A 26,126-nucleotide genomic window follows, 5' to 3' on the forward strand; every position below is an offset into this window, starting at 1 on the left:
CTGACTTAGATATATAGTGGCATTTTTTTTTCCTTCTTTACTTCACTTTGATCTTACGTATTTCTCTTTAGCCAAGAGGTCACTTTTCATGCAGCCTTTATTTTTCAAGAATTTATTTGGATAGCTTTGATTGTTAATATTCTAGTGAGCCGTCCTGCAGAGTCAGGGATAGATTACACAGGTGATATTTCTAGTCCGTAAAGGGCTTTTTTAGAGCTGAAATGTTATTATTTGTACTTTGCACCACTAATGGGCATTTTCAGCTCTATTCTTGATGATGCAAGTGAAAGCCTGAAGAGTCCAATCGTGCAGAACACCCATTGAATTTATGAAGAGTAGTGCACTTACAATGGTCACTGAAGCAGGCTTGCTGCATAATCTGAGTTGAGAAATGAAGGGACGATGCTGTAAGCGCACAATGTTCTGAACAGACAGCCATGAATGACTTCCTCCCCTTGAAGATTAACATCGTTCCCCGCTTTTTTCAAACAAGGAGTATCTGTTCTAAAAGTAGATCCCACAGATACTGCAAAGGCACCAAGTTTCACTTGTCCTTGCTTGAAATAGTTCATTAGGTTTTCTCTTCTCTCAAGAAATAAATCATTATTGTTTTCATGTATTGTGCAGATTTCCTTATTTATGGGATGTGGTCTGAGATTGGCTTATGACTTATGGGGTATGCACAGGGTCTACTTCTGTGGCAATGTATTCTAGAAAAGAAGATAATATAGACAGACACTATCCAATAATAACAAGAGTGATAATAATAAGTGAGCATCTACTGTGTTCCAGAACCTACACTTAAGTGTTTTACTTATGTCATTTCATGTAAATGGCTACTGGTAAAACACTGTGCACTTAAAAATTGTTTCTGCACACTTTGTATTGTTAATCCTAACGATCTCCCTATCAAGTAAATGCTATGATTTCCACTTCATATAAGAAACAGCACTGATTGTCTTGGCCTTGTTACCCAATGTGTTTGTTATAGAAATCGGGGTGAAGTAAATCAGAAGAGAAATATGAAACTAAGATGGGAATATGAGTGAGACCGCTCATGAGACCGTATTCTACTTGTCTGTCTTTATAGATTCATCTTCCCCACAAAAACTAATAGCATCTGTATCATGCTAACTACTTTCTACCACAGAAGTTATAATTACAGCTGTAATCTGTGCTTCAGGTCAATATAAATTAGAAGATTAGAAGAAAATTTCTGTTAAACACATAAGAACAAAATTGGGAAATTGAACAAAAGGTTTATTTAATAATTAACACAAGATCCAATCGGTTATTGCTGAAATTATATAATGAACAAAATTTTGAGGGGGGAAAACAAAGATAGTTTATCATTTATTTGTCTTTAAGAAACAGTTAGTATACACTTCAAGATTGATTATTTTAAAGAGATATGCAAGGTATAAGCATATAGTGAGCAGGTGGCTTAGATCTAAGCTGTGACACTTTAAAGTGAATGTAAACACAATGATATGGGTCTTCTCTGTTCTGGGAAGTTCATGTCATAAAACTTCTTTCCATCAGAAGCTAATATTTCATTGACAAAATAAGTTATCCAAATGTCTTAAGCAGGACACATGTGTTATTTGACCTGTTTATTGTAACTAGATGGAAATATTCCCCTACATTTCTTATATTTAATCTTTACTTCTCATTTTGAACAAATTTATAATTTTGTCCGAGCAACAGAAAACTGACCATATTTAACCAGTATAATATCTGAAAAATGACTACTGTTAAAGTAGTATTATAGTGAAACCCAAGAGTTTTTCTTCACTGTTAACAAAACAAAACAAGGCCATACACATAAACCCTCGTGTTTTGGGTCTCCATCCAAAAGCATTTAGCAGTTTGGCTGTACCCACCTTTAGAAAACCCATACTTTGATTCTAGAGTTTGGGTACCATGATGTACTCAGAGGATCCTACCATTTACTGAATAGTCAGAGAGGTTTTAGAATTGCTCAGTTCTATTTTTCTGGTACCTAAGATCTATATTTTCTTAGGCTGTTTGCTATTCATAGGAGAGGAAAGTAGAAAATTGTATATATAAATGTGAATTTTGTTTGATCTATTTTGCAAGAAGTTGCTCAGATTAAAAATTTCAAGACAGTATTTCATAGCTTCAGGATTTTAACTAATCTCATATTTTTTTGTAATGATTGCAGCCATTAGGAATCATATCTAAATCTGTTTTGGAGTATGTCTCTTTATGAAATCAAAATTATAGAGCAAACATAAAATTGTAGAAACAGAAAGGAATTACATGTGACTTTTAATAGGTTCAGATTTTCTATAACTGACCTGGTAACACATTTCAATAGTAACACCAGAACAAATGTGCTTATTTAATTAGCAACTCTTTGCCAGTAAGAGATGTTAGCTAAAGATATATTATGCCGGCATGAAGATGTCACGGAACCTCATCTTCAGAAGCGGACTCGAAGTTCAACTTCCCTGATCGTGCATCTCTTACCTCTGTGCATTCACTTTCTCTCTCGGCATTGGAGATAATCTGTTTTATTTTCTCTACTCTTGATTGTTAACGATGGCCAACAACTCCATACTTTCTGAATGTGCATGCTACCTCCCCATCTTCTTAGAAGACTGGTACTTTTTCTGGGTGCCAATTTCAAATACCAGAGAGAGAAACTCTGACTCTGCTGAGGTTAAAAATGGACTGTTTTTTTTTTTTTTTTTTTTTTTTTCAATTAACCATAAGCCAGAGACATGAGGCAGGAAGGATATGCTCAGGGTCAACTTCTGTGGCAATGTATTCTAGAAAAGAAGATAATATAGACAGACACTGTCCAATAATAACAAGAGTGATGATAATAATAAGTGAGCATCTACTGTGTTCCAGAACTTACACTTAAGTGTTTTACTTATGTCATTTCATGTAAATGGTTACCAGTAAAACACTATGCACTTAAAAATGGTTTCTGCACACTTTGTATTGTTAATCCTAACAATCCCCCTATCAAGTAAATGCTATGATTTCCACTTCATATTGAAGAAACTCTTGCTAAAATGTAGTGAGTTATTAAGTGACAGAACCAGAATTAAAATTCATGTCTTCTGAAAAGCTGCTTCCTTTCTGCAGAGTGTCATTGATACAAAAGTTGGTAAAACATGGTTGTTGATCAGACCAAAATCACCCACAGCCCTGTATCTTGTATCTAAAAGTAGTATGGGGCGCCTGGGTGGCTCAGTGGATTAAGCCTCTGCCTTCGGCTCAGGTCATGATCTCAGGGTCCTAGGATCGAGCCCCGCATCTGGCTCTCTGCTTGTCAGGCAGCCTGCTTCCTCCTCTCTCTCTGCCTGCCTCTCTGCCTACTTGTGATGTCTATCTGTCAAATAAATAAATAAAATCTTTTAAAAAAAATAAAAATAGTTTGAAGGCCCTTACAATCATATTCTTTTTTCATATTCTTTTTTTTTTTCTAATCCTCTCTGGTTTTGTTTGTTTGTTTTTTTCCTTAATGACTATGTCACTTAATAATGCATTTAGCTGTGAGTAATACATTAACCATAGTTCAATGAAGGGATGACTTTTCCCTTGTAATAAGATTCAGGAAGTCATCAGTCAGCACATTTTACTGAGCAGTCACGATACTGCTATCCTCATGCTGTACTATCCGTAGCTTTCAGTTTCCTTCTCATAGTCCCAAATCGGTTGCCGCCTCTTTTTCCGTGCTGTCCCTGTTTCAGGCAGGGAAACGGAGGAGGAACAAAAAGAAAAAGGAGAAATATGCCTTGATCACCTTTCGTTTCTATCCTGACAGGTTCCCTCCACGAGTACTTTTCTGTATCTTACTGGCCAGAATTCTGTCACACAGCTTCTGCTAGAAGAAAGCTAGATGGGAGTGTGTTTTTCCTTTTAGTAGCATAGGAAGACAAGGGTTGAGCCAACTTAGCCAGTCTGCATTAGTGGGACTAGAAGTAGGAACTCAGGTCTCCGTACCACAGGCCTGGAAGACCCCTGAACCTGGCTTGCTTCACTTGGCCATTTTCAGTATTTTCTTTGTTCAGTTGAATAACTAACTCCAATTTCTTTAAACTCTCTTAATAAGAGTGCTTTCCAGCTTTCTCTGACCTGTGGAGTCCCTTTCATTGATTTCTTTTGGATCAGTATCCAAAATACCCAAGAGGGTATATCCATACATATTCCCAAAAGTAAACCCGAGGACCATCCTATTCTCTCTATACCCTCCTTTACATCTTATAGATGTGACTAGAGAAGTCTGGAGAGGCAAATTTTCATGACAATTTAGTGAACCTGAAGTTAATTCCATGCCTCCTGACTCGCAGGTGTGGCTTTTCTAAGTGTTACTAAATAATAAGTCTTTGTGTTTATATGTGTCAAAATTTAGGAGCAAAATAAAACCACAATATATATTTATTACAGGAAAAAAAAAACCTTTTGAAATCATCACTCTATGCTTTCAATTCCACTGACTGCTAGAAAGTGACTAGTAGAAGAGGAGGCATTCTCTGTTCATTCAAATCAGCAGGTGCTCATTGAGTACCTGCTATGTGCTAGGCACTGTAGAAGACACAAATACAGTTGTGAATGAGAAAGAGGAAGCTTTTGCCCTCAAAAGAGTGTAGGTACCACATTATATCTAATGTATGCATTGATTTTCATACCCTAATTAAATATATTTAAGGGCTTACTCTGTGTAAGCCCTAAATGGTCTGTTCTAGATACATGATATTTAGTTTATAACAAGAAAAACAAGAGTCCTGCTTTTACTGAGCATGAAACTGAAAATTTTCCCATTTTCTAGGGATACACAATAAAGAACTCAGATACCATCCTTTTCCTACTGCTTATTAACTAATGCAATGAAGGAAACAGAGATACACATGCACACACAGAGTTAATTGAAAGTATTTCTTAATCTGGGGATTGGAGCAAGTTCTAAGCTTGTTTTAATTTCTGATACATAACTTTTGGCTGAGTGTGAAGTTTAGTTGGGTTTAAAAATAGATCTAGATTTCAGTGTAAATGCATTGGACTGGATTCTAACAACTTTGCCTCTCTCTACCTTTATTCCTTTGTTTTATTGAATTTAACTTGAATGAAATCTTTTTTTATTTGTCTAAGTCTATTTCTGTCTAGTAAGGAAGTTGAAATTGATCATGCCTTGACTTTGTGGGCCATGAGAGAACCATGACATTCCAGAGTATTGATTTTGTGGTGTTAAAGGGTGACAGATCTAGTGTTAAAGTGCTAGGAGAGAACTGGGTTTCAGATTGTAGACCATAAGCAGTCCTGGCTTTTGCTGAGGCAAGACTAGCTTTTTAAAGTAATGGAAAGAATTGTGTCTTAGGTAGTTTTTACCATATAAACGTGGAGAGATTAAGCCAGAATTGTGTAATCGTGCATACATAAAAAAAATGTTTCACCTTTGATACATATCTAAATATGTACAATTTGGAGAATGTGTATATGTGTGTACCCAGAAAGTGTACTCTGTGTTAAGATTATTGAGTTATATTTAAAGTCAGTATGACTGAATCTTTTAAAAACATATTTCTTCTCACATTCTGGAAGTTGCTTAGTAGTAACTGAAGTTCTGTTATCTTTCAATCTATTTTTGTAATCATTATTTTGCATTTTGTTTCTGCCATGGTTTCACTTTGTCAGGAACCATAGGATGCGAATGACGATGCTCACAATTCAGAAAAGCTAGAGGTCTCAAGTGTAACGCTTAGTGGTTCTTTGTTAGCCTCTGGGACAGAGAATGTTGACAAGTACATTATAATAGCTGCTACAGATATGAACTTAGGAAGAGTAACCGTGGTCATCTTTCAATGTCCCATTTCCCTGTGAATTTGTTCTTTTTCAATTTAATGGACTTTAGTGAATGCATTGAAAATAACATTTTGGTTATAAGATTATTGTGTGGAAAACTCTACTGAGCTAAGTCCAAGTGTATCTCTGGAAACTAATCAGAACTGTACTAGATTCATTGACTTAAGCCAATCTGTCATAGTCATCTTTTAATTTATTTCCACACATTCTTCCAAGTTCCCATTCTTGAATAAGACTGACCTGCAAAAAAGAATAGAATGTATTTTATAATATATGTTTGTTCTGTTTTCTGACAACATAAGTATTTTGCGTAAGCCGATTTGCTAGGAAGTGACAGCTTTGAAAAATTGGACATAGGAGCTGCTGGAAGCATTTCAGTTCCAGGCAATCTAAATAGTGTAGAGGGGGAAATGAAATATCACCGTGTTTTAAAGATGACAGTTTTGTCAAAGATTCCCTTTCACTCTTTGGCTTAAAACAAATGGAGTAAATCAAGTGTATCTGTTCAAAACATACATGTGCTCTCACAGAGGAAGCACTTTATAGGAGTGTTTCTTTAGAGAGAACCAATGAGAGAACTCTCTTCATAAAGTGTATCATGGGTTGGGAAGTCTGTCATTTTTGTGACCTACTGATGATTTTATGATCAATGAGATTTCATTAGAACTGCCTTTAAGAAAATAGGAAAACATAGTTTTAACACCATCTGAGTATAGCTTTGCTAACACATATTGGACGTTCTTCAGGAGTATAATAATGTAATTATTATTTTGGTGAGTGTGTGTGTGTGTGTGTGTGTGTGATAAACAGAGCAAGCAAGAGTTTTTTGTTGTTGTTGTTTTAAGATTTTGTTTATTTAAATGACAGAGAGTGGGAGTGGGAGAGGGAGAACTAGGCTTCCCAGATGTGGGTCTCCATCTCAAGACCCTGGGATCATGACCTGAGCCAAAGGCAGACTCTTAATGAGTGAGCCAACCAGGTGTCCCAAGCAAGAGTTTTAATAAACCTAAGATAAGAAACTGAAATTTTTATGGGTGTATTAAAAATGTGATCATACTCTCTACCTAAAAAATGCTACTGGATATATTTAAGAAGGTATAGCAAGTTTGACAAAGCCTGCTTTTAAAAGCAATGTTATCACTAATTGGAGAGTCAGTAGAAGGGAGTCTAGTTAAGAGCACAGATACCAGGGTGAGACTTCTCAGCTTAAAATTTCAATGCTGCCATTTTTTTTAGATCTGTAATTTGGAACAAGTTAATTTTTCAGTTCCTGAGCCCCTTCATTGTTAAATGGGATTGATAATGATACCTACTTCCTAGGGACCATGTAAGCTAGCCCGAGATCTCATAAACATGCAATAGAATGTTATTATTAGTAATTAAAAACTTTTAACATGTGATGAGGCCAAAATAGAAGCAGAAACTTAAAAAAAAAATTTCAGTAATTTGAGCTCAAATTTTCCAGAAATCTATAATATATAGATTATGTCCCTTTTAGGACAGTCATAAATGAATGATGATTGCATTTTAAAAATTATTATTAACAAAAGAAACACTGCTCATTATCACTTATGTCTTATACATATCCTGTAATATATTTTAGGAATTTTACTGTAAGAAAATCACTGGTAATTTCCATCTTTTAGATTCCACAGTTACTCAGTTAACTGATTTCATGTTCACAGGTATTTTTTTTGTTGTTGTTGTTGTTTTTGTTTTTTAATGTTATGTCAGAGGTCGTTATGTCTTGTAAATGAATGTGTATTTTAATTATAGTATGTTCCAACTCACTTTTTGGCAAGAGAGGTTATGTTAATACTGTTATTTCCTGAAACAACTTCCATTTACTATGATACATTCATTAATTCTCTGTTCATTGTGTCCTTAATTTGTCTCTTATCAGAGACACCTGGTAGTATGCTTTATCTGGATTATCACCTAAATCTGTTCCATAAGAAAGATTGATTCATTATGCTTTACACTAAAAAAAAAAAAAAAATCTTATAACATGATCTATTTAATACATTTTACTTCATTTTAAGGGCCTATCAGCTTTTCATATAAATGGGATTGTCATTTTTATATATGTAGGACTCTTGGTATGGTTTGGCTCCAAGCCATAATACCACCTATCCTCTTAACTCTTTGGAAACATTGACTTATTTTCATTGCATTAGTGCAGATTTAATTTTATTTAATGTCCAAGATGACAAAGGTCACTTCATTAGGCACCTCATTTGCCTTCCCTCTCTGTAGTTTTTTGGTATCTTATACTAAGTATCATTAAAAAAAAAAAAAAAAAAAAAAGTGCTCTGCTTCCATTAACAAAAAGTGAGCAGAGAACAAAAAGCCAATTATTTGCAGCACATAAAATCCTTATGATAATTTGGTAGACTTTAATTAAACTAATACATCACACTGCACTTATAAGACAAAGGAACGAAAGAGAAGCAAATAATCTTTTTTTTTTTTTTTTATTCTGTTAGGAAACACCATATTGCTTTTTGATTAAGTGCTTTAAGACTTGTGACCTATTTTAAAAAGCAAGATTTACTGTCCTTTTCATAGAAGACATATTTAAAAAGTTCTCTTTCACATGAATTGGGACGACACCCCCAAAATTTGAAATGAAACTATAAAAAAGCTTGGCTTCATTTTTATTAATTTCTTATGAATTTTCAGATTCTTCAAAATAAAGAAAGATTCTGCAAATTTAGCTGATGCAGCTATGTTTTTATTACAAGGAATTTGGTTTTGGTATTTACCATATTTTGCTTATTTTTTTTTGCATTGTCATTTATTCTTTTTGATGAGTGCATTGCCATTATTAATGTGAAGTGTAGTATAAATTAAAAGGACATCTATACAATTTATATATCTTCTCTGCATTTCACAACTAGAATGTAGTAGAATTAGAGATACTTGAATAATCTCATCCCAAAATCTTTGATTTGTTTTAAATTGTAATTTTCATAATCTGAATGGAAATAAACCACTGAATTGGGAGTGAGGGTATTAAGTTTTAATCCTAGGTCTTCAGTGTAATATTGGATATGTCTTGTCACTGCTCTGGGCTTCGGTATTATTACTAGTAGAACGCAGTTTTGTAGAAGGTGATTTCCTTATCTCTGCAATTATCTTTCTACATTATTTATTAATGCAATGTCTTTCTGTGTTCTAAACATCAGCATTTTATTATGCTTATATCAATCCCGAAATCAGTGCCACTTAGTATTTACAAAAGTATTTATGAAAACATTTTTAGAAATTTCTAATTATAAGAAAGCATAAAATTTTGAAGCTGGCCAACCACAAATAATATTAAAAGAGAATTTTATTCAATTTAGAAATCCATCTGTTATGAACCCAAGGACTGCATAATCGCTGTGCCCGTTCTTAAACTGTTAACATAGTTCCTGTAAAGCTGGAAACAGGGTGGCTGGACTTTGTAATTTTGTCCTTTCTCACATTTACTTTTTCAAGACTCAATTAACTCCTTGGGCATTTTACTTCATTTCCTTGTTAGTGGATCAAACTCTTAGTGAGTTTATCCATCACCTGGAAACATTTTGACTACTTTCTACTCTTTGCAGTGAGTGTTTAAGACTCCCCAAGTAGCTCTCAATTTTTCAGGCGCACGATTGCAATTTCAGGGGCATTTAAGAACAGCCGAGTTTGCTATTCACTTCATCTTCTCATTAACATCCAGTCCCTGTTCAGACAGCTTATTGCATTGGCACATGAACACTAGCCAGCACTGCTCTTGTTTCCAAAAGTGGCCAATATTATGGTCTGAAGAGGATAATGATGATGGCTTAAGTTTGCATCATTTTACATTTTTATTATGAGCTTTAAGAATGGAAATGCATTAATGCTCAACTTTGGCCAGATGTACTTAGAACTGTAAAGCTAGGATCCATTTTAGTGTTTTTGCTTGTATGGTATAGTCTTTTCTTGTTGAGCTCTGTTACTCCCTGGTTTGGGAAAAGTGTTTCTTTAAAGGATTTATTTAAAGGAAAAATAAGAAAAAAATAAAATTATGAATTAAGACACACAGGATTTAAGATTTAAGAATAGGCTGTTCTAAGCTAGGAATCCGCAAATACTTAATTAGTTTTAACAAATATTTGTTTTAATTGCATTCTCTGGCTTCTGACAGCTAAATAAATTTTTCTGTGTATTTCTATCTCTCTTTTTTTTTTTTTTTCAAATGAACCAATGGATTTTATTTCCTTTTTGCATTTGGTTCTGTGAATGAACCTTTCATCAAAATTTGAAATGCATAAATTAAATATATTTTAATACAGTTAATTTGCATGTACAGAGATTTAATTATTCAGGTAAAAAATACCCAGGTTATCTTTTCTTTTAGTAGGTAAAATCAAGCATAGTCCTCATTCTTCTCTTAGATGACATAACTATTTCTAAAATGCTAGCATGAGGCTTTTATAAAGAAGACATCTTTGCAGACAATATACATTGATTTTTTCTCCCCAAATCTCCTTTTAACTCACAGCAGTGATCCTAATTTCTTTCTTTTTATCTATTTATCTATCTATAATTTTTTAACTTTTTTCTGATTACTGAAGTAATATACAGTTGTTATAACAGTTTAAATGTGGAAATGTGTGCTTAGAATGTAGAAATCTGCTATAAACTCCAAAGGTAATCAATGTTTGTAAAAAGGTAATGTTCTATATTAAAAAAAAAATGTTAACCACAGTTTACCTTTGAACAACATGGGTTTAGACTGCTTGGGTACACTTACATGCAGATTTTTGCAGTACAGCACTATAAATGCATTTTCTCTTCCTTATGATTTTCTTTTGTTTGTGTATTTCTAATTTAGGATGTTCCAGACAGTTTTGTTATTGTGTTTATAATTATCACATTGGTTTTTCCTACATGAAGACTTAACCTAAGTAGAGAAAGTAGAGAATATACTCCATGGTGTTGCTGAATGGGAATATGGAAATCACTGGTTTAGGCAGGGGAATCTGCTCATTCTCTCCTGATCTCACCTCATATGTGCATCACGGAGTTGCCTCTTCTCCCATAGTGTGCCTCATTTCTGGAGCTCTCAAGCCAGTTCTTCCCTTAAGACCTAGATTAGGTTCAGTTCATCAGTGAGTGCTCAGCCTGCTGTCCTCATCACAGTTTCCTCTCACTCTTTGAAGCTCTCATGGTTTTTACCTACTTGGCCCTTCTCTCTTCCTCCCACTGTTTGTAATCTTTTACATGTATGTATTTGTATGTTCCTTCAATAAAAATTTCCTCAGAACCAGGACTGTGCTTGATGTTGCTTTGTATTTCCTGCCATACCTTCTGTAATGTCTCTTACCTGATTGGGCTCTATAACCTCTGGCATTCTGCTTAACTCTGAGATTCCATGATTGTAACAGTCAGTCGATCAATAAATATTGATTGCTTGGCTGTCCAACCTAAGGCATTCTTTCGTTAGGGCCCAAATCATTCATTTTCTTGAAGTCAGGGCAAAGTACTTATGATGAAGAATTGGTATGAAATTATTTAGTCCCCTTCCTTCCATGGCCGGTTCAGTGGTTGACTCACAATCTGAAAGTCTTCTTTTCTTAAGCATGTAATCCAGACTGTGCTAATGAATGACCTTTGTGTGTGTGTGTGTGTGTGTGTGTGTGTGTGTACTCTTATGGGAGGATGGGGATAGGCTTTCCTTTCTTTGGTTGGATAGAATTTGTCTAGTCTTTTTTTCGTTGGCAATTTAGACAACTTTTGTGTATTTGAAGTTGTGTTCATAAATTGAAACAATTATGATGAAATCCTGAGTATGACATATACTTAGTTTAGGAAGTTTCCATAAGTTTGGTTTTTTGTTTTGTTTTGTTTTGTTTTTTTTAAAGATTTTATTTATTTATTTGATAGAGAGAGAGATCACAAATAGGCAGAGAGACAGACAGAGAGAGAGATGAGGAGAAGCAGGCTCCCTGCTGAGCAGAGAGCCCTATGCGGGACTCGATCCCAGGCCCCTGGGATCATGACCTGAGCCGAAGGTAGAGGCTTAACCCACTGAGCCACCCAGGCGCCCCTCCATAAGTTTGGTTTTTATCCCTGATGGCGAAAATGGAGACATTTGCAGTTGTAACTTAGCTGTTTACTTTTAAAAGATTCAAAGTCAGATAAAAAAAAATAATTAAAGAAAATACAATGTAGGGAAAAAATATTTTATTATGAGCCAAAAGTCTTGGTTTAGGGCCTTGATTATTATCTGTGTTTTTTTTGTAAGAAGATTAAACTCTCTGAGTTTCAATTTACTCATATGTAAAATAAACAAAATTGCAATTCCTACTTTATAAGGACTTTGTGAAATAAAATTAGTTAAGTGCAATCTTTTAATAAACATCTATACAGGTGTTGTAGTAACTAATAATTAGTGTAAATTATGGTTTGGAGTACATCACTTACAAAAATCAAAAGGAAGTAAAAGACAAAAATACTGTCCACAACCGTCCTCCTCATAGAGCTCCACTCACCCAAACCTATGCTTAGATTATGTCCCATTTCCCATATCAAATGACTTTCTAATATTTAAAAAAGTAGCAGATAAACTGTCAGTGCTGATAGGTGGCTGTGCCTTGGTTCAGCTACTTTATTATCCTGTTGATGCTTGAAACTAGGAATATCTACTTCCTGTTCCTGGATTACAGAAACTGCCATCAGTATGGTTATCCCTGCCATGGAATAGACTCTGCTCTTTATGTGATAGCTCTTTCTTTTCTCCAGATTTGAGAATCAGTCAAGGAGAAAATCTAATATTCATAGCACTTTTTACATATTGCCAGCTATATACAAACACATTCAACAGATACTTGTATTTGATCTACACTAATTACATAGGTGCGTGATTTAGTTTTGAAGTATATCTAATAAAAATAAGCAGAAAAATTGACACATATTCCTTTCAAAATATATATTTCCTTATTTATTATTTTGAGGTGTTTGGTTTTTTTTTTCTTTTTTAGAATTAAGAGCATATCTCTTCTTTTGTTTGAGTGTTCAGAATATTCTTGCACCAAAATCTGAATCTTATTTCTATTCTCTGCAGAAATCACGTTGCTTCTAGCACTAGTCACCCATTACTGGGAAGTCTGGGAAAAAGAACATAACTTTGATAAGTTAACTTTTCACCGATAAAGCTCATTAATTAAACTCCCAGGAATTAGAAGCTGAGTGAGATATAGAAATGGCCTTGTAGAAGGTGTTCCAGAATGACTTGATTCCGTCTTACTCTCCCCACAAGTGCTCACCCATACCTGTGTGTGTGTGTGTGTGTGTGTGTGTGTGTGTGTGTGACAGACACACAGACTTACTGTTGCCTGGGTGATAGAAAAAATCGAGGAGAAAAGTTGAGAGGCAGAGACAAAGGCTGTGTCTCTACAACTTTGTCTGAATTGGACCTGACTGAAAGATTGGTTTGGCCGGATTTGGTAGAGCCTTTCTCCTCAGTGGCAGTGATCTGAAAATTGCTTCCAGTGCCATTTTAGTTAGCTGGTTCAAATAAAAACAAATATATCTTGGTAACATCCATTTCTACCCTGACCATCACCAATGACAGTTTTCAGAATGGTGATTCTTAAGTAGTTCTCCATGAACTCAATAAGTAATCTGAAGTATGCACTTTTGCTTTTAAACATAAATCTTTAATGGTAAGGAATGAGTCCATTTTTCTTGCTTTAGTGACAGGTGAATATTAGTGCCCAGATGCGTTTGTTCAGTGCATCAAAGCTTAAAACCACAAAAACACAAAACTGGCTCCTGCATAGTTAATTTATGAAATGAATTTTATGAAATGTTATTCTTCAATGACATATTAATATGAGGATTTCATTAGGCTGCATGGTTGTATGGTGACTTTATTACTTCAATGCATTCTATTTCTTGGGTGTGTTTTTAACTTAAAAGTATGTCAGGTCTTGAAAATAGAAAATGAAACATTTTGACACCTCTGATTTCCTAATGTTTGTTTTTATTGCTTTTATTTATTTATTCATTGTATTCATTTATTCATTGTATTCATTTATTAAATGAATATTAAATGAAATTTATTATTCATTCATTTATTAAAAACCTTGTAGACAAGTTTACATAGTACATTTCCTTAGCGAAAAGAAAAGAATGACTGTTATATGGGAATGATTAAAAAGAGAAGGTAATGAAATTTGAGAAACTTTAGGTGGCTAGACAATTTAAGACAGAATTATAGAAGGGAAAAATGGGGAAAATCATATGCTAGTAAAATAAAGAGGATTTGCTGCAATTCAAGAAAGATCTATTCCCTAATCATATGACAAAAAAACAGAAAGTTAGCGATAACCACAATTAATATTTTGGAAAAATATTTCCAAATATTAAAATTAGGTAATAGTAATACTGTGATGTGACAAATAATATGACTTCTTTAATTAGCTATTCAAAAACATGCATTCATTCATTAAACCAATTTTCACTGAGGACTGACTATGTGCCAACACCAAGAAATGTAACAATAAACAGAACAGAGGTGACATTGCCTTCAGGGAACACACTGCAGCCTTGAATAGGATGTGAGAATTAATGGAGGGACTTCATGGAAGTAGTTAAATATTTGATAAATGCTATCGCAACACGTCACATATAGTAAGAGTACATAACAGGAAGGTCTAATGTAGTCTTGGCATGCATTATGGCTATATCATTATGGTTGGTTTGAGGATAAAAAACAAAAATTGAAACTTTCAAGTATTTAGCTTTCACTTATTAATAAGCATTTTTGAAATGAGATGGGCAGTCATATAGCCTGTGTAAAATAAGATAATTCATCTTAAACTTATGATTTAAATTAAGAAGATTCACTTATCAGTGATGCCTTGGTAAACGTGTGTTGCTTGTGTAATTGGCCAGAGCATCCCAGGCTACGTTAGCTTTTATAGAGCTGCTACAGAAAGAAAAAACAAAAAACAAAAAACAAAACAAAAACATATTCTTTTCATTTCTAGGAAAAGATAAAAATTAATTTAAAAAAATACAACATCTTAAAGCTGCTTAAATTTATACAGCTAATATTGATAATCTGCGATTAGGGCAAGTTTAAACATTTTCCACTCTTGGATATGAACAATTAATTTCAAAATTAGACATTACTTGTTTTGGCTTTTTTTACACCATTTATTTTGAAAAATGAATTGGTCAATTATTTCATGAAATAAATCACTTATTTCTTTTCTAATGATTCTCGTGTCCTGATGCTTTTGTTGCATCGGAAATTAGGTGGAATATGTCTCTTTACTGATTCTAATTGTTAAGGATTGTTAAGGATAAATAGTTTGGTAGTGGATGGTACCATAGAATATTCCATAGAATTTTTATTCTGTGGAAGTGATTTATTTTGTCTTTTTGGCAATCTTCAAACTTTGTAGAGGTTTTACTAACATCAACTGTACCATAAAACTAGAAGACAATAGTCTGTACCTTCTGGCACCGAGAGCAGAAATCAGCCTACTGGTCAGTCTCAAATTCAGAGAAATATTTAACACTACTTGAAACTGACATTAGCACCAAAATATTTTGAAGGAAAATTACCATCACTTTTATTTGTGCAACTAGATACAAAGTTGGAAAATATTGTCCTTTTAGGGTCAGGACTTTGAAGGGTAGAGTAATCCATCCTTGACCTGAGATCAGCAGACCATTTATTGATAGCATGTAAATTGCTCAGATTTCTGTAAAGAGACTTCGAGCTATCTAAAGATTGTGTTTGGAGACAAGAGAGCTACTTTGAAGGGTGTGAACACACGGATCAAGCTCACGTTCCTGAGATCTTGGGGATTTATAAATTGCAAAAGCTGTCACAACAAAATTACCATTTCATTCTTCTTTGTATTTGTAATATAAACAAAGCCAGCAACCCCCACTAGCCTGCCACCGCTATTCTGGTGACTTTTTCATAGACTTGAGAAGCTTGAAGCCTGAAACACAATTAATTCAATGTTTCTTTTACCATGCAAATATCTCTTGTCAGAGACAGCATCCATGAGATTAGCCAGCAGTATTGATTTAGATGCCCCAGGATTGTTAATTGTAGCTAACGGTTATGTCTCTTTGACTTCTGAAAGAGGTTATGGCCATTGCAAATACATCTTAAGGAAGGAAAGAATACTATCAGCCAAGATGTGCACCCAAGCTTTGGAACTAAGCTAGCAAGACCCTACTCACATCCCTGTAAAGCAGACATATATTTTTGTATTTTTTATAGGTGGATATGGTGCAGACCACGAACCCCTCTGGCCACATTGAGGAATCGTGTAAAATGAATGTATGTGCTCGTAAGTGAAACACATGTAATGTTCCAACTCAGTGTGTTGGATCCTAATAGACTTGGATTATCTTGTGTAAAAAGAAATCGATTCCCAAGAGGCAGGACCACTATCTGATTAAAATGAAGCTCTGATTTTGGAGAAAACTAAAATGGACTTAAAATAAAATCTCTGCAAAAAGGAATCAAACTATCCTTGGCAAACAAACTGAAAAAAAAAAAAAAGAAAAGAAAAGAAAAGAAAGCAAGCTGTCAATATGGAATAAAGAAGGGATGTGAGAGAGGTTTTGCAATCTTATTAATTACTGTGGAGAAACAGAATCAAATATCGTCATACTCAGGAGTGTGAAAAGAAGAACAGGAAATCCTTTTCCTTCGGTTTGCACTTGAATGGACTCAAGCAAAGAGTGGAGACATATCCTGTTACTGTTTATAGTTAATAATGTGGAGATTAGTATAGATGTGATTTCATTTGTCTTGCTTGAACTAATTGGATGCATTATGTAGAAATCACCTGAGCCTGTGCTAGATCAACAAAGAAAATGGAAATGTATACCTCAGGACTGAATTCTGGGAAAATTAGACTGTTCAATGCTCTTTAACAAAGTGTTAAGAAGAAATACTACTGCCGGTCAGGGAAAATAAGAAACTAGTGGACAGGAAAGAAAATAAAATTTAGGTCATTCTGATACTTGTCGTAATATAATTTATTACAGTGTAAAAGCAGAGGATAGATCGCAGTATATCTCACAGAACTTTTACACAATTTCTGATTGAATTTAGGGTAAACCACATAAATGTTCAAGGAATGTATGGCCATTATATCAATAGGAAACTGGCCTTTAAAATTTGTGGTCCTATGCATTCATGTATGCAGACGAGGGCTTTTTTTATTTTGCTAAAGGATGAATTGCATGCAGGAAGTACCTCTTTACTTTATAGTTACTTGCTCACCTGAAGATACTGTATAAAGTCTAATTTTTGTATGAGTAAGAGTGTATGTGGGTGCATTTGTGTGTGTGTGTGTGTGTGTGTGTGTGTGTCTAAGTGGAAGGAGGTAAAATTTAATGGTTGACATTTGCACTTTGATTCATTGCCTAGAATGTAAAGGGGTAGAGTAAACTGTCTTAAGCCATTTCATATGTGTTATCACTATTAAAGATTATTATTCACATACAAAGTCATTCTGATATAGAGTAACTACTGCAAAGGCTCTCCAATTAAGTGTAATATTTATTGCCATTGAGTCATTTAAATTAAGTCGTACCAATGTCTGAAAATGAGAGTGGGCTCCTGTGAAATTGTTTGAAGACAGTTGGAAAATCCTATTACACTCTTTCAGGCACTTCACTCAGTGACAGAGGATATGAATCGTGGATGTTCTTATAGAAGATATTTGGGAAATATTTGATTTTTAACTAAAACTTTTTAATCCAATCTATAAGTTACAGTTTTTTTTCCACTTTTCTTCAAACTAAATTAATAATAAGTAATCATATATTAACATAGATAAGATGGTAAATACTTAAAACAGATTGACATATCTTTTGTAATCACCATGTGCCATAATAACTTTGAAACTATTGTTCTCTGGTATTTGTATTCATTTCTCTTTATCTTACTGATTAATTTTATAGTAAAACTTTTTACCTCTTCTATGTGACAATCAACTGAAGTCGGTACCCTATCTATATACTATTACAGGGATTTTTGTCTTTATTTATGCTATTATAAAAATTATAAATCTATAAACTGTATAATTCTATTGTATTGAATATTTTTCTGTGACCAAAGTAATAAAAAAAAAAACCTGCTTTATAAGATGACTATATTTCCTATTTTCATAATCCTTTAAAACAACAGGACGTAAAATATGCTCATGTTCCTGATTTTTGGAATACAGTCACCACATCTTCACAATTTGAGAGTGGAGAGCTTAGCCACTTTAGATAAAGAGAAAAGGTTGGGCAGAGATAAGGTTTGACGGAGATAATTTTGAAGGTGTGAAGAGAAAAGTACCCTGAACTGACTCAGGAGTTTTGAGGTCAAATTTTGCTCTGCTAAAGAGCAGACCCGATGAATAATTTTTTTTTTTTTTTGAGTTTTTGAGTGTTCAGATTTCTTACCTATAAAGAATGAGTTTGGATGGTGCTGTCAATTTTTAGATCATTTTAATTCTAAACTTCTAAAGTTTTGAAACATTGCAATGTGACATTTCATACTGATCATATTAATACTCAATAGTGATCATTAGTATTAAGGGAATTCCATGCTTTTCCACTTAAATTGACCTAAAGCTGAATGTACGTCTTAAGAGTAAGGGAAAATACTAATTCATAGTTATTACTGTGCATCCTTAGTTTGACTCAGTGGCAGTATGTACTGAAGTATAAATAATCATGTTCTAGGATCAATAGGTATCTCTAAGTTAATTGAACCAAGAGGCCCCCCAAGTACAAAATCACTCAATCTGTAGCAGAGAAAAACCTTTTTGTTCTGCACTGAGTTGAACACATTCCCTGCCAGCATATTAAAGTGCCAGAACCAGTTTTTCTTGCTCTTTACCCCCCTAGGATTGATCAGCACATGAAGGTCTCTTTGACTTCAAAGGCATTCTGGGCTTGGATCAGCCTGGTTGGGTTCAGAGGAGAAGGAAACACTAGCCCCTGGTGTTTACTGCTGTGGGCCTTTCATCCTATAGTCCTCTGCTTAGGAGAAGCAACAGGCAGAGGAGTCTTGTAACGGTCATAATTTCAGGATTAATGTTTAGTCATGAAATGCCTCACTCAGAAGAACAGCACTTTTATTTTAGCTTCCAGCCACTACTCCAACTGGGAAAGGTCAGAGACACAGTATGAAGCAAAGTGAAAGCATATACAGGATGTCAATTTGGGGAGGAGGGTGCGTGCTAACTGGCAATGGCGTCGCTTTCCAAATCACAAAGGTGGCAAGGATAAACGTCTGGGATCCTTAGTTAGAGAACTGGTCACACTGAACGTTTGTTTCATTTTGGCGAAACTTCTGGTCATTTATGGAACCGACTTAGGTAATAAAATTTAATCTTGTCAGTTTATTCTTCCTTATACAAGATTAGAGATTTAGATGGGAGACCACCTACCAAGCCTCTCCCATGACCCGCTATAAGTAAAAATTTCACTAAAATATGAAAAAAACGTTCAAAAATATTATTGAGGAATAAAAGACTATGCTTTTCATTTTAGTTCTGGATATTATTTTTTTTGTATGCTATTATTCCATTTGTATTTTGATAAATACAAATTATTTGAACTGATTTTAGTATTTCTTTGATAACTATTTATTATTTAACAAATGTTTAATGTTTTAAACTTTAATTCCAGTGTAGTTAAAAAACACTGTTGTAAACAAAACAAAACAAAAACACTGTTTTATTGGTTTCGGGTGTGCAATACCACACTTCAACAATTCCATGTATAACTAGGTGCTCACCAAGATAAATGTACTATTAGTCCCCTTCACCTGTTTCATCCAATTTTTGTTACCAAGAGTCAGCTCTATGCAGACGATATATTCATTGCTCTATTAAATACTTATATCAGCCTCATGAAGCAGATTCCATTATTGTCATATCATCTGTTTTACAAATGAGGAAAATTAGGCACAGAAAGTTTGGGTAAATTTGCAAAGATACAAAGCCGGCAGGAGGTAGAGCTGGGCTCTGAGTCCTGCCACTGGACTGCAGAGAGGCTCCACTCAGCAAGTGGGTCAAGGAGCTCTCAGGCCAAGCACTGCAAAAGATTGGGGTGCAAGTCAGGTTCTGGAATTATCTCAGGGTACAGAAGTGGAATTTTTTTTTTTTTTTTTTTTTGGTTCTTTCAGATCACACATCTGTTAACGTGAGTGTGGCAAATTCAACATGCATGACTTAGATGTGAAAGGCATTCCGAAGTTCTTAGCACATAGAAATATTGGATAAAGATGGAATCTGTGATAGAAAGTCTGCTTTAAATATTGGTGAAAGGGAAGAAGAAATTCTTTTCTAACCTACTTGTTTTGTAGGCTTAAAATATGTGACCACGTACTATTTGCATCAAACGTTATTCGAAAATGAAGGCTGTTATGGATTGAGGCAAATAACAACCGTATTCTTTGAACAAGGAGAGCTCACGGTCTAATGGGAATTCCAGCCGTACAGGCTAATTACTACAAAGCCATGTGCTAAACGAAGGACTATGATAGTAGCTAAGAGGGCAGTGTCGGCAATCCAGGTTGCCTGGGTTTGAGACGCGGTTCAGACACGACAAACTGAGTGTCCTTTGAACAGATAACTTGACTCTGCCTCCATTTTTTCGCATGTAATATAAAGTTAGTCACCACATCTGTGTCATACATTGATTGTGATTATTAAATGAGATTTAGCCAGGTAATGTGAGTATGACCTGACAAGGACTCGATTTGTTAATTTTGTTATCGTTGTTTTATAGTTAACATATGAATAGGGTGTAGTTGCTGCTGACTGGGAAGTTCGTGGGCTAAAGTAAACTCAGCATCACTGTCACTAGTGAAATAAAAGGCACTTCACAGAGTAGGTAACTCCAAGCACTTGATATACTTCATATACTATGGCGTGAAACTCAGCAAAATTGTGTGGGTACAGGTTCTCCAAGGGGATTCATCAGTTCCTGATCTGCTACAATCCAAATCTTAGAGCGCTGTGAGCTGCAATTTCTTCAAGTACAGACAAGTGAAAGGAAGCTGTGAAAACTGAAATCAAACCTGTCACAATCCATGATGAAAGTTCCTAAAAGGTCAAAGAACAATTTTTGAAGGATCACTTTATCTATAAGCATAAGGGAGTATAATTTTCCCCAGTAGCTTAAAAATTGTGAAACCCAAGAATGATTAATTATTTGCCAGATTATTTTAAGAACTAACGATGATGCGGATTATGATAACCAATCCATAAATAAGTAGCTGTTATTCTTTGCAAATATTTAATTAGTATCTATTATCTATGATGAGGGCTTTCTTTTCTTTTCTTTTCTTTTTAAGATTTTATTTATTTATTTGACAGACAGAGATCACAAATAGGCAGAGAGGCAGGCAGAGAGAGAGGAGGAAGCAGGCTCCCCGCTGAGCAGAAAGCCCAATGCAGGGCTCCATCCCAGGACCCTGGGATCATGACCTGAGCTGAAGGCAGAGGTTTTAACCCACTGAGCCACCCAGGCTCCCTCTTTTTTTTTTTTTTTTTTAATAAAGATATTATTTATTTATTTGACAGAGATAGAGAAAGAGAAATTCCATCAAAGCTCTTCTATTTGGAAGTACTTTTTCAAGGGGAGCTGTAAGCAGAGGGAAAGGGAGGAGTAGGCTTCCTGCTGACCTAGGAGCCCTATGCTCAGGCTCAATGCCAGGACTCTGGACCATGACCTGAGTTGAAGGCAGACGCTGAACTGACTGAGCCACCCAAGAGGTTCCACGCTTTAGTTTTGAAGTCCTTTTAAGCAGAACATGTGCTTTGTTAATAAATACTAAAGATGAGATTTGAATGTGTGAAATATAAACAAAATAAACACTGGCGGGATTGAACTGGATAATATTTAAGGTCTGGGAGTTCAGTGGCTTTCATTTTAAACATTGTAATTGGCTAAGCGTGCTGGAGAGGTTAAACAAGTCATCATTAAAAATGCTGTTTTGCCTATTTGAAACTATGTGCTGGATAAAATAGATTACTAAGTCTGACAGGAAAATCTAGAGCTCAGAAACGCTCTGTGTTCTTGGGAACATACAGCATTGCTTGTGAAAACATGAGGAAGTTATATTTTCATTTCCCAGTTTAGCAACCAAACATCTGAAAAGAAAGTCAACTACAGATTTTTATTAGGCAATCCATTTCAGTAAGTTTTAGTTTTTTTTTCGTGAAATAGTGGACTGCTCTATGTACTTATGGATGCTATTACAGCCATAATAATCTACCTTATGCTTCTTTTTGTGAATTACTAAGGAAAAGTTAAGATTAATGTAGTTATAAATGAATACCTTCCTAGACTATATCCTTAGACGTTAGGGGGAAAGCGAACATGCCCTGTTTTAAGAGACTGGAGTTTTGAGCTCAGCTTGTTTTCTAATTGCTACCGCCCAACTACCCAATTCTGTCAGTGAAAATTCTGTTCTGTTTCAATAGCAGGTGAAGGGAACCCAGGTCTCTCATCTTTCTTCTTCTTTCTATATCTAGCTGTTAAAAGGCGGGTCTGCAAGGAATTTTTTTTTCCTCTTCTGTGTGTCAGGCTCATGAAAGAAGCAGACACTTGGTATATGCATTCTAGAAAGATCAGAAACTGGCTGCCTCCTGATAATACATTTCAAGTGGATATAGTGCATTCTAACTTTATGCTGGTTGACTTTTTAAAGTCCCTGAGTTTTTATTACATAAAACTGTGCCCTGTTTTCAACCCCATGTTGGAGCTTGATTGTTAAAGTCATATAATTGAAAAAAGTCTGTGTTAAGAAAGATACCGATAACGTTAAGGAAACAATTTTTCCAATGAGACTTTTTAATAAAAATTCTATGATGGCTAGTTACATAAATGCCTTTCAATTTGGATTGAGACGTTTGTGAAAATGTTTATGAAGATGAGCTCCAGCTAGTCCTACTTTAAAAGAGGTTATATATTTAAATGAATATCAAGAATCTGTAAATGCAGGATCTTTTTATCTTTCAATAAACCAATTTTAATACTAGGAAGAAATGCAGCACATATCTTGTACCAAAGCTCCCTAGTAATCATGTACTCTTGTCATCTGAGATTAGCATTCGGATTAAAGAACATGACTAAAAGATTCTAAATTAGCAGTTACCAAGTTGAAATGGCACAAAAGTTAAAACAGTGTAATACAGCAATCTACTTCATGCAATATATTGCCTATACCAATTAATTAGCAGTTTAATTAGCATGACGTTTCATGTTGTGACCTAAGCCATTGTACTCCCAATGGGTCTAGTGGAGACAATGAGAAAAAGGAAGAAAGCTTTAAGACTGTTGATGGTTATGTTACAATGGACCAGAATTAAAAATAATTTTTCATTTAGGAATGTCTGGCTGGCTTAGTTGGTATAGCATGCAAATTTTGACCTTGGTATCATAAGCTCAAGCCCCACGATGGGGGTAGAGTTTATTAAGAAAAAAAAAAAAAATAAATGTTTAAAAAATAATTCTTCATCTTATTTATTTATTTATTTTTTAAAAAGATTTTATTTATTTAAAAATGATTTTATTTATTTATTTGACAGACGGAGATCACAAGTAGGCAGAGAAGCAGGCAGAGAGAGAGGAAGGGAACCAGGCTCCCCGCTGAGTGGAGAGCCTGATGCGGGGCTCGATCCCAGGACCCTGGGATCATGACCTGAGCCGAAGGCAGAGGCTTTAACCCAGTGAGCCACCCAGGCACCCCTAATTCTTCATTTTAAAATAAAAGAATATGCATATCCTTTTTTTCTTTCTGAACTCAGAACAGATTTGTTAAAAAGGATTTTTATGGTATGAAGTACTCCCCTGAATTAAAAGCATATCAAATAACTGAATGTGCAATAGCATTAAATGAACTGTATTTTAAACAGCAAGTGACCACAAATAAATGCCTAAAGGCTTCACTTAGATAAAACAGAAGTACCTCTCACAATTTTGAGAGCAAACATAAAAGATATGTATTAGGGTGATCATATTTTTGAATATATAATGTGATTCATAGGATTCTATTAAGGGCCATTGAAATTGCTTACAAAGGATTGCATTTTGGAAAGCCACAATGGAACTCTGCCTTTGGACAGGCCTGAGCAAAAAAATATGCATCTTAGAAATAATTTATCAAGTGCATGACATGAAAGGGGTCTCTCATCCTTTCTTCCCTCCCCAGAGAGAACATATTCAGATTGTGTGTGTTTGTCTTTATTACATAAAATGGAAGTTTCTGTCAAGCCAAAGACAGTCATCTGCCAGCAGATTGGTTCTGCCTTTTAACAGCAGCATGAAGAATGGATACAATGTTACGAATATTGGGCTGTAAAGCCCAACAATCTTCTGGAGGTGATTTTCTCTTCATTCTACACTGCTGACAATTCAGAAGATGCAAAGAAATAAACTAATTTAAGGATCTGACTAATTTCCCTAGATTTTGTCAAGCTTTCTTTCCCAATCACTGAAATCTGTTGGCTTCTTTCACGGCTATGTAATTAGGCTATTCGTTTCCTTTGAGCTTATGTACTACAGCAGGTCCAGAGCTCTTCTTTTTCCCCTTTCAGAAATTGTTCCGTAGCCTCTATCAGGAGTTAATGTATGGATGCCATTTGGAACATTGCTGGTTATTATGTCGCTTACAGATATTTTATTGTACGCAGAACTGAGTATTCATGGAAGTCTAAAGTCTCTGTTATGCAAAACTCTATAGAGAGAAAGCTGGTTAAATTTTATTTTTTTCTCCTGACTTCCCTCGTTTAACACATCAATTCAAATTGCTCCTTTTTCACTTTGTAGAAATTGTCTACAAATGGAATAGAAAGCTTATACAAATTATGGAGTTATAATTGATCATATATAATCACTTGCAACTTCTGCTTTCTAAAATAAGGACAGATTTGCATTTGTGATACAAAATAATTCAGTAATCAATTGTGCTAGGGTGATCACAAATGTGTTTCCAAGATGTTACTAAACATCTTTTCTTTTTAGTTTCATAGTATCATATCTTCAGGCAATCAGAAAATTGCAATTTAAGTTTTGCTCTGAGTGTTACCTTGTAATGATCTGATCTGAGTGATCTTTCAGTTTGAATTGTATTTACTAAGAATTGGAATTACTCTGTGTTGTCCTGTCTTGGATTTCCTATGAAAACAATTTAAATGAATTGGATACATTGAATGAATTGAATCCTATGAATACAATTTAAAGGGATATATAATTCATAAATTAAAGGAACACCAATTACATCCTAGTCTTGGAGACTTTGAGCAACTTAATCTTTTGCATCTTCTGAATTGTCAGCAGTGTAGAATGAAGAGAAAATCACCTCCAGAAGATTGTTGGGCTTTACAGCCCAATATTCGTAACATTGTATCCTGGAATTGAGCTCAGCTTGGGCTCCCTGCCTACCGGGAAACCTGCTCCTCCCTCTCTAAGTTCCCTTGCTTGTGTTCCCTCTCTCTCTGTGTCTCTCTCTGTCAAATAAAAAAATAAAATCTTAAAATCTTTCCTGTATTTAAACAAAGGTAATAACAGTCTTATAGCATCATTAAGCAATGAGGATGAATTAATATACTATGTAAATTATATGTTATAGAATGAGTTAATATACACCATTTATTACAAAGGCCTGGCTTGATGGGAGCCAGCATAAACAGCAGGACTATTAAAGAAGGCTCAGAACTGTGACACAGATCACACAGGTTTTCACTAGTTGAGCACTAGTTGAGCGAAGCAGTTTTAATGCAATACAGAATGGTGCCTGACACATAGTGGATGTCTCTAAGTGTTATCTGCTACTAAAAACAGACAACTGGAGGTGCCTGGGTCGCTCGGTCATTAAGCGTCTCCCTTCGCTCCTCCCTCTCTAAGTTCCCTTGCTTGTGTTCCCTCTCTCTCTGTGTCTCTCTCTGTCAAATAAAAAAATAAAATCTTAAAATCCTTAAATTAATTAATTAATTAAAAACAAAAACAAAACCAAAAACAGACAGCTAGGGTTTCCAGAGGTCTTATACTAGCCATCAGTTAGGCTAGGGTCCAAATTGTGTATGTATCTGACTTTAAACCTGATTTCCTTAAGCCTTTACAGGAATCTAAACTTGATTTTAGAAGTAGTTGTCGGTAGAGACTTCACAACCTGTTGAATAAGCTTTCTGTTTAATGTGACTTTAAAAGTAAGTTTTTAAACTTATTTTGAAAATGCAGATCTGGTTATAACACATGAGAATATAATAAAAAAAATGACC

General features: G+C 34.8%; 1 protein-coding gene across 7 annotated transcripts in view; it reads left to right on the top strand.

Annotated features, from left to right (window-relative positions):
• PCDH7 (protocadherin 7) overlaps positions 1-26,126 on the top strand; it is a 421,951-nt gene that overhangs the window by 50,665 nt on the left and 345,160 nt on the right. Inside the window, exon 2 of one of the 7 annotated variants that reach the window (XM_059382175.1) lies at positions 16,106-17,983. The exons of the other annotated variants lie outside the window; for them this stretch is intronic. Within the exon in view, the coding sequence (XP_059238158.1) occupies positions 16,106-16,183 (78 nt within the window). The 3' untranslated portion in view covers positions 16,184-17,983. Of the gene's footprint in view, positions 1-16,105; positions 17,984-26,126 lie in introns of those variants that run through there. 7 annotated transcript variants of the gene reach the window in all.

This window comes from Mustela nigripes, chromosome 1 (genome assembly GCF_022355385.1).
Source record: "Mustela nigripes isolate SB6536 chromosome 1, MUSNIG.SB6536, whole genome shotgun sequence".
NCBI classification, from domain to species: domain Eukaryota; kingdom Metazoa; phylum Chordata; class Mammalia; order Carnivora; family Mustelidae; genus Mustela; species Mustela nigripes.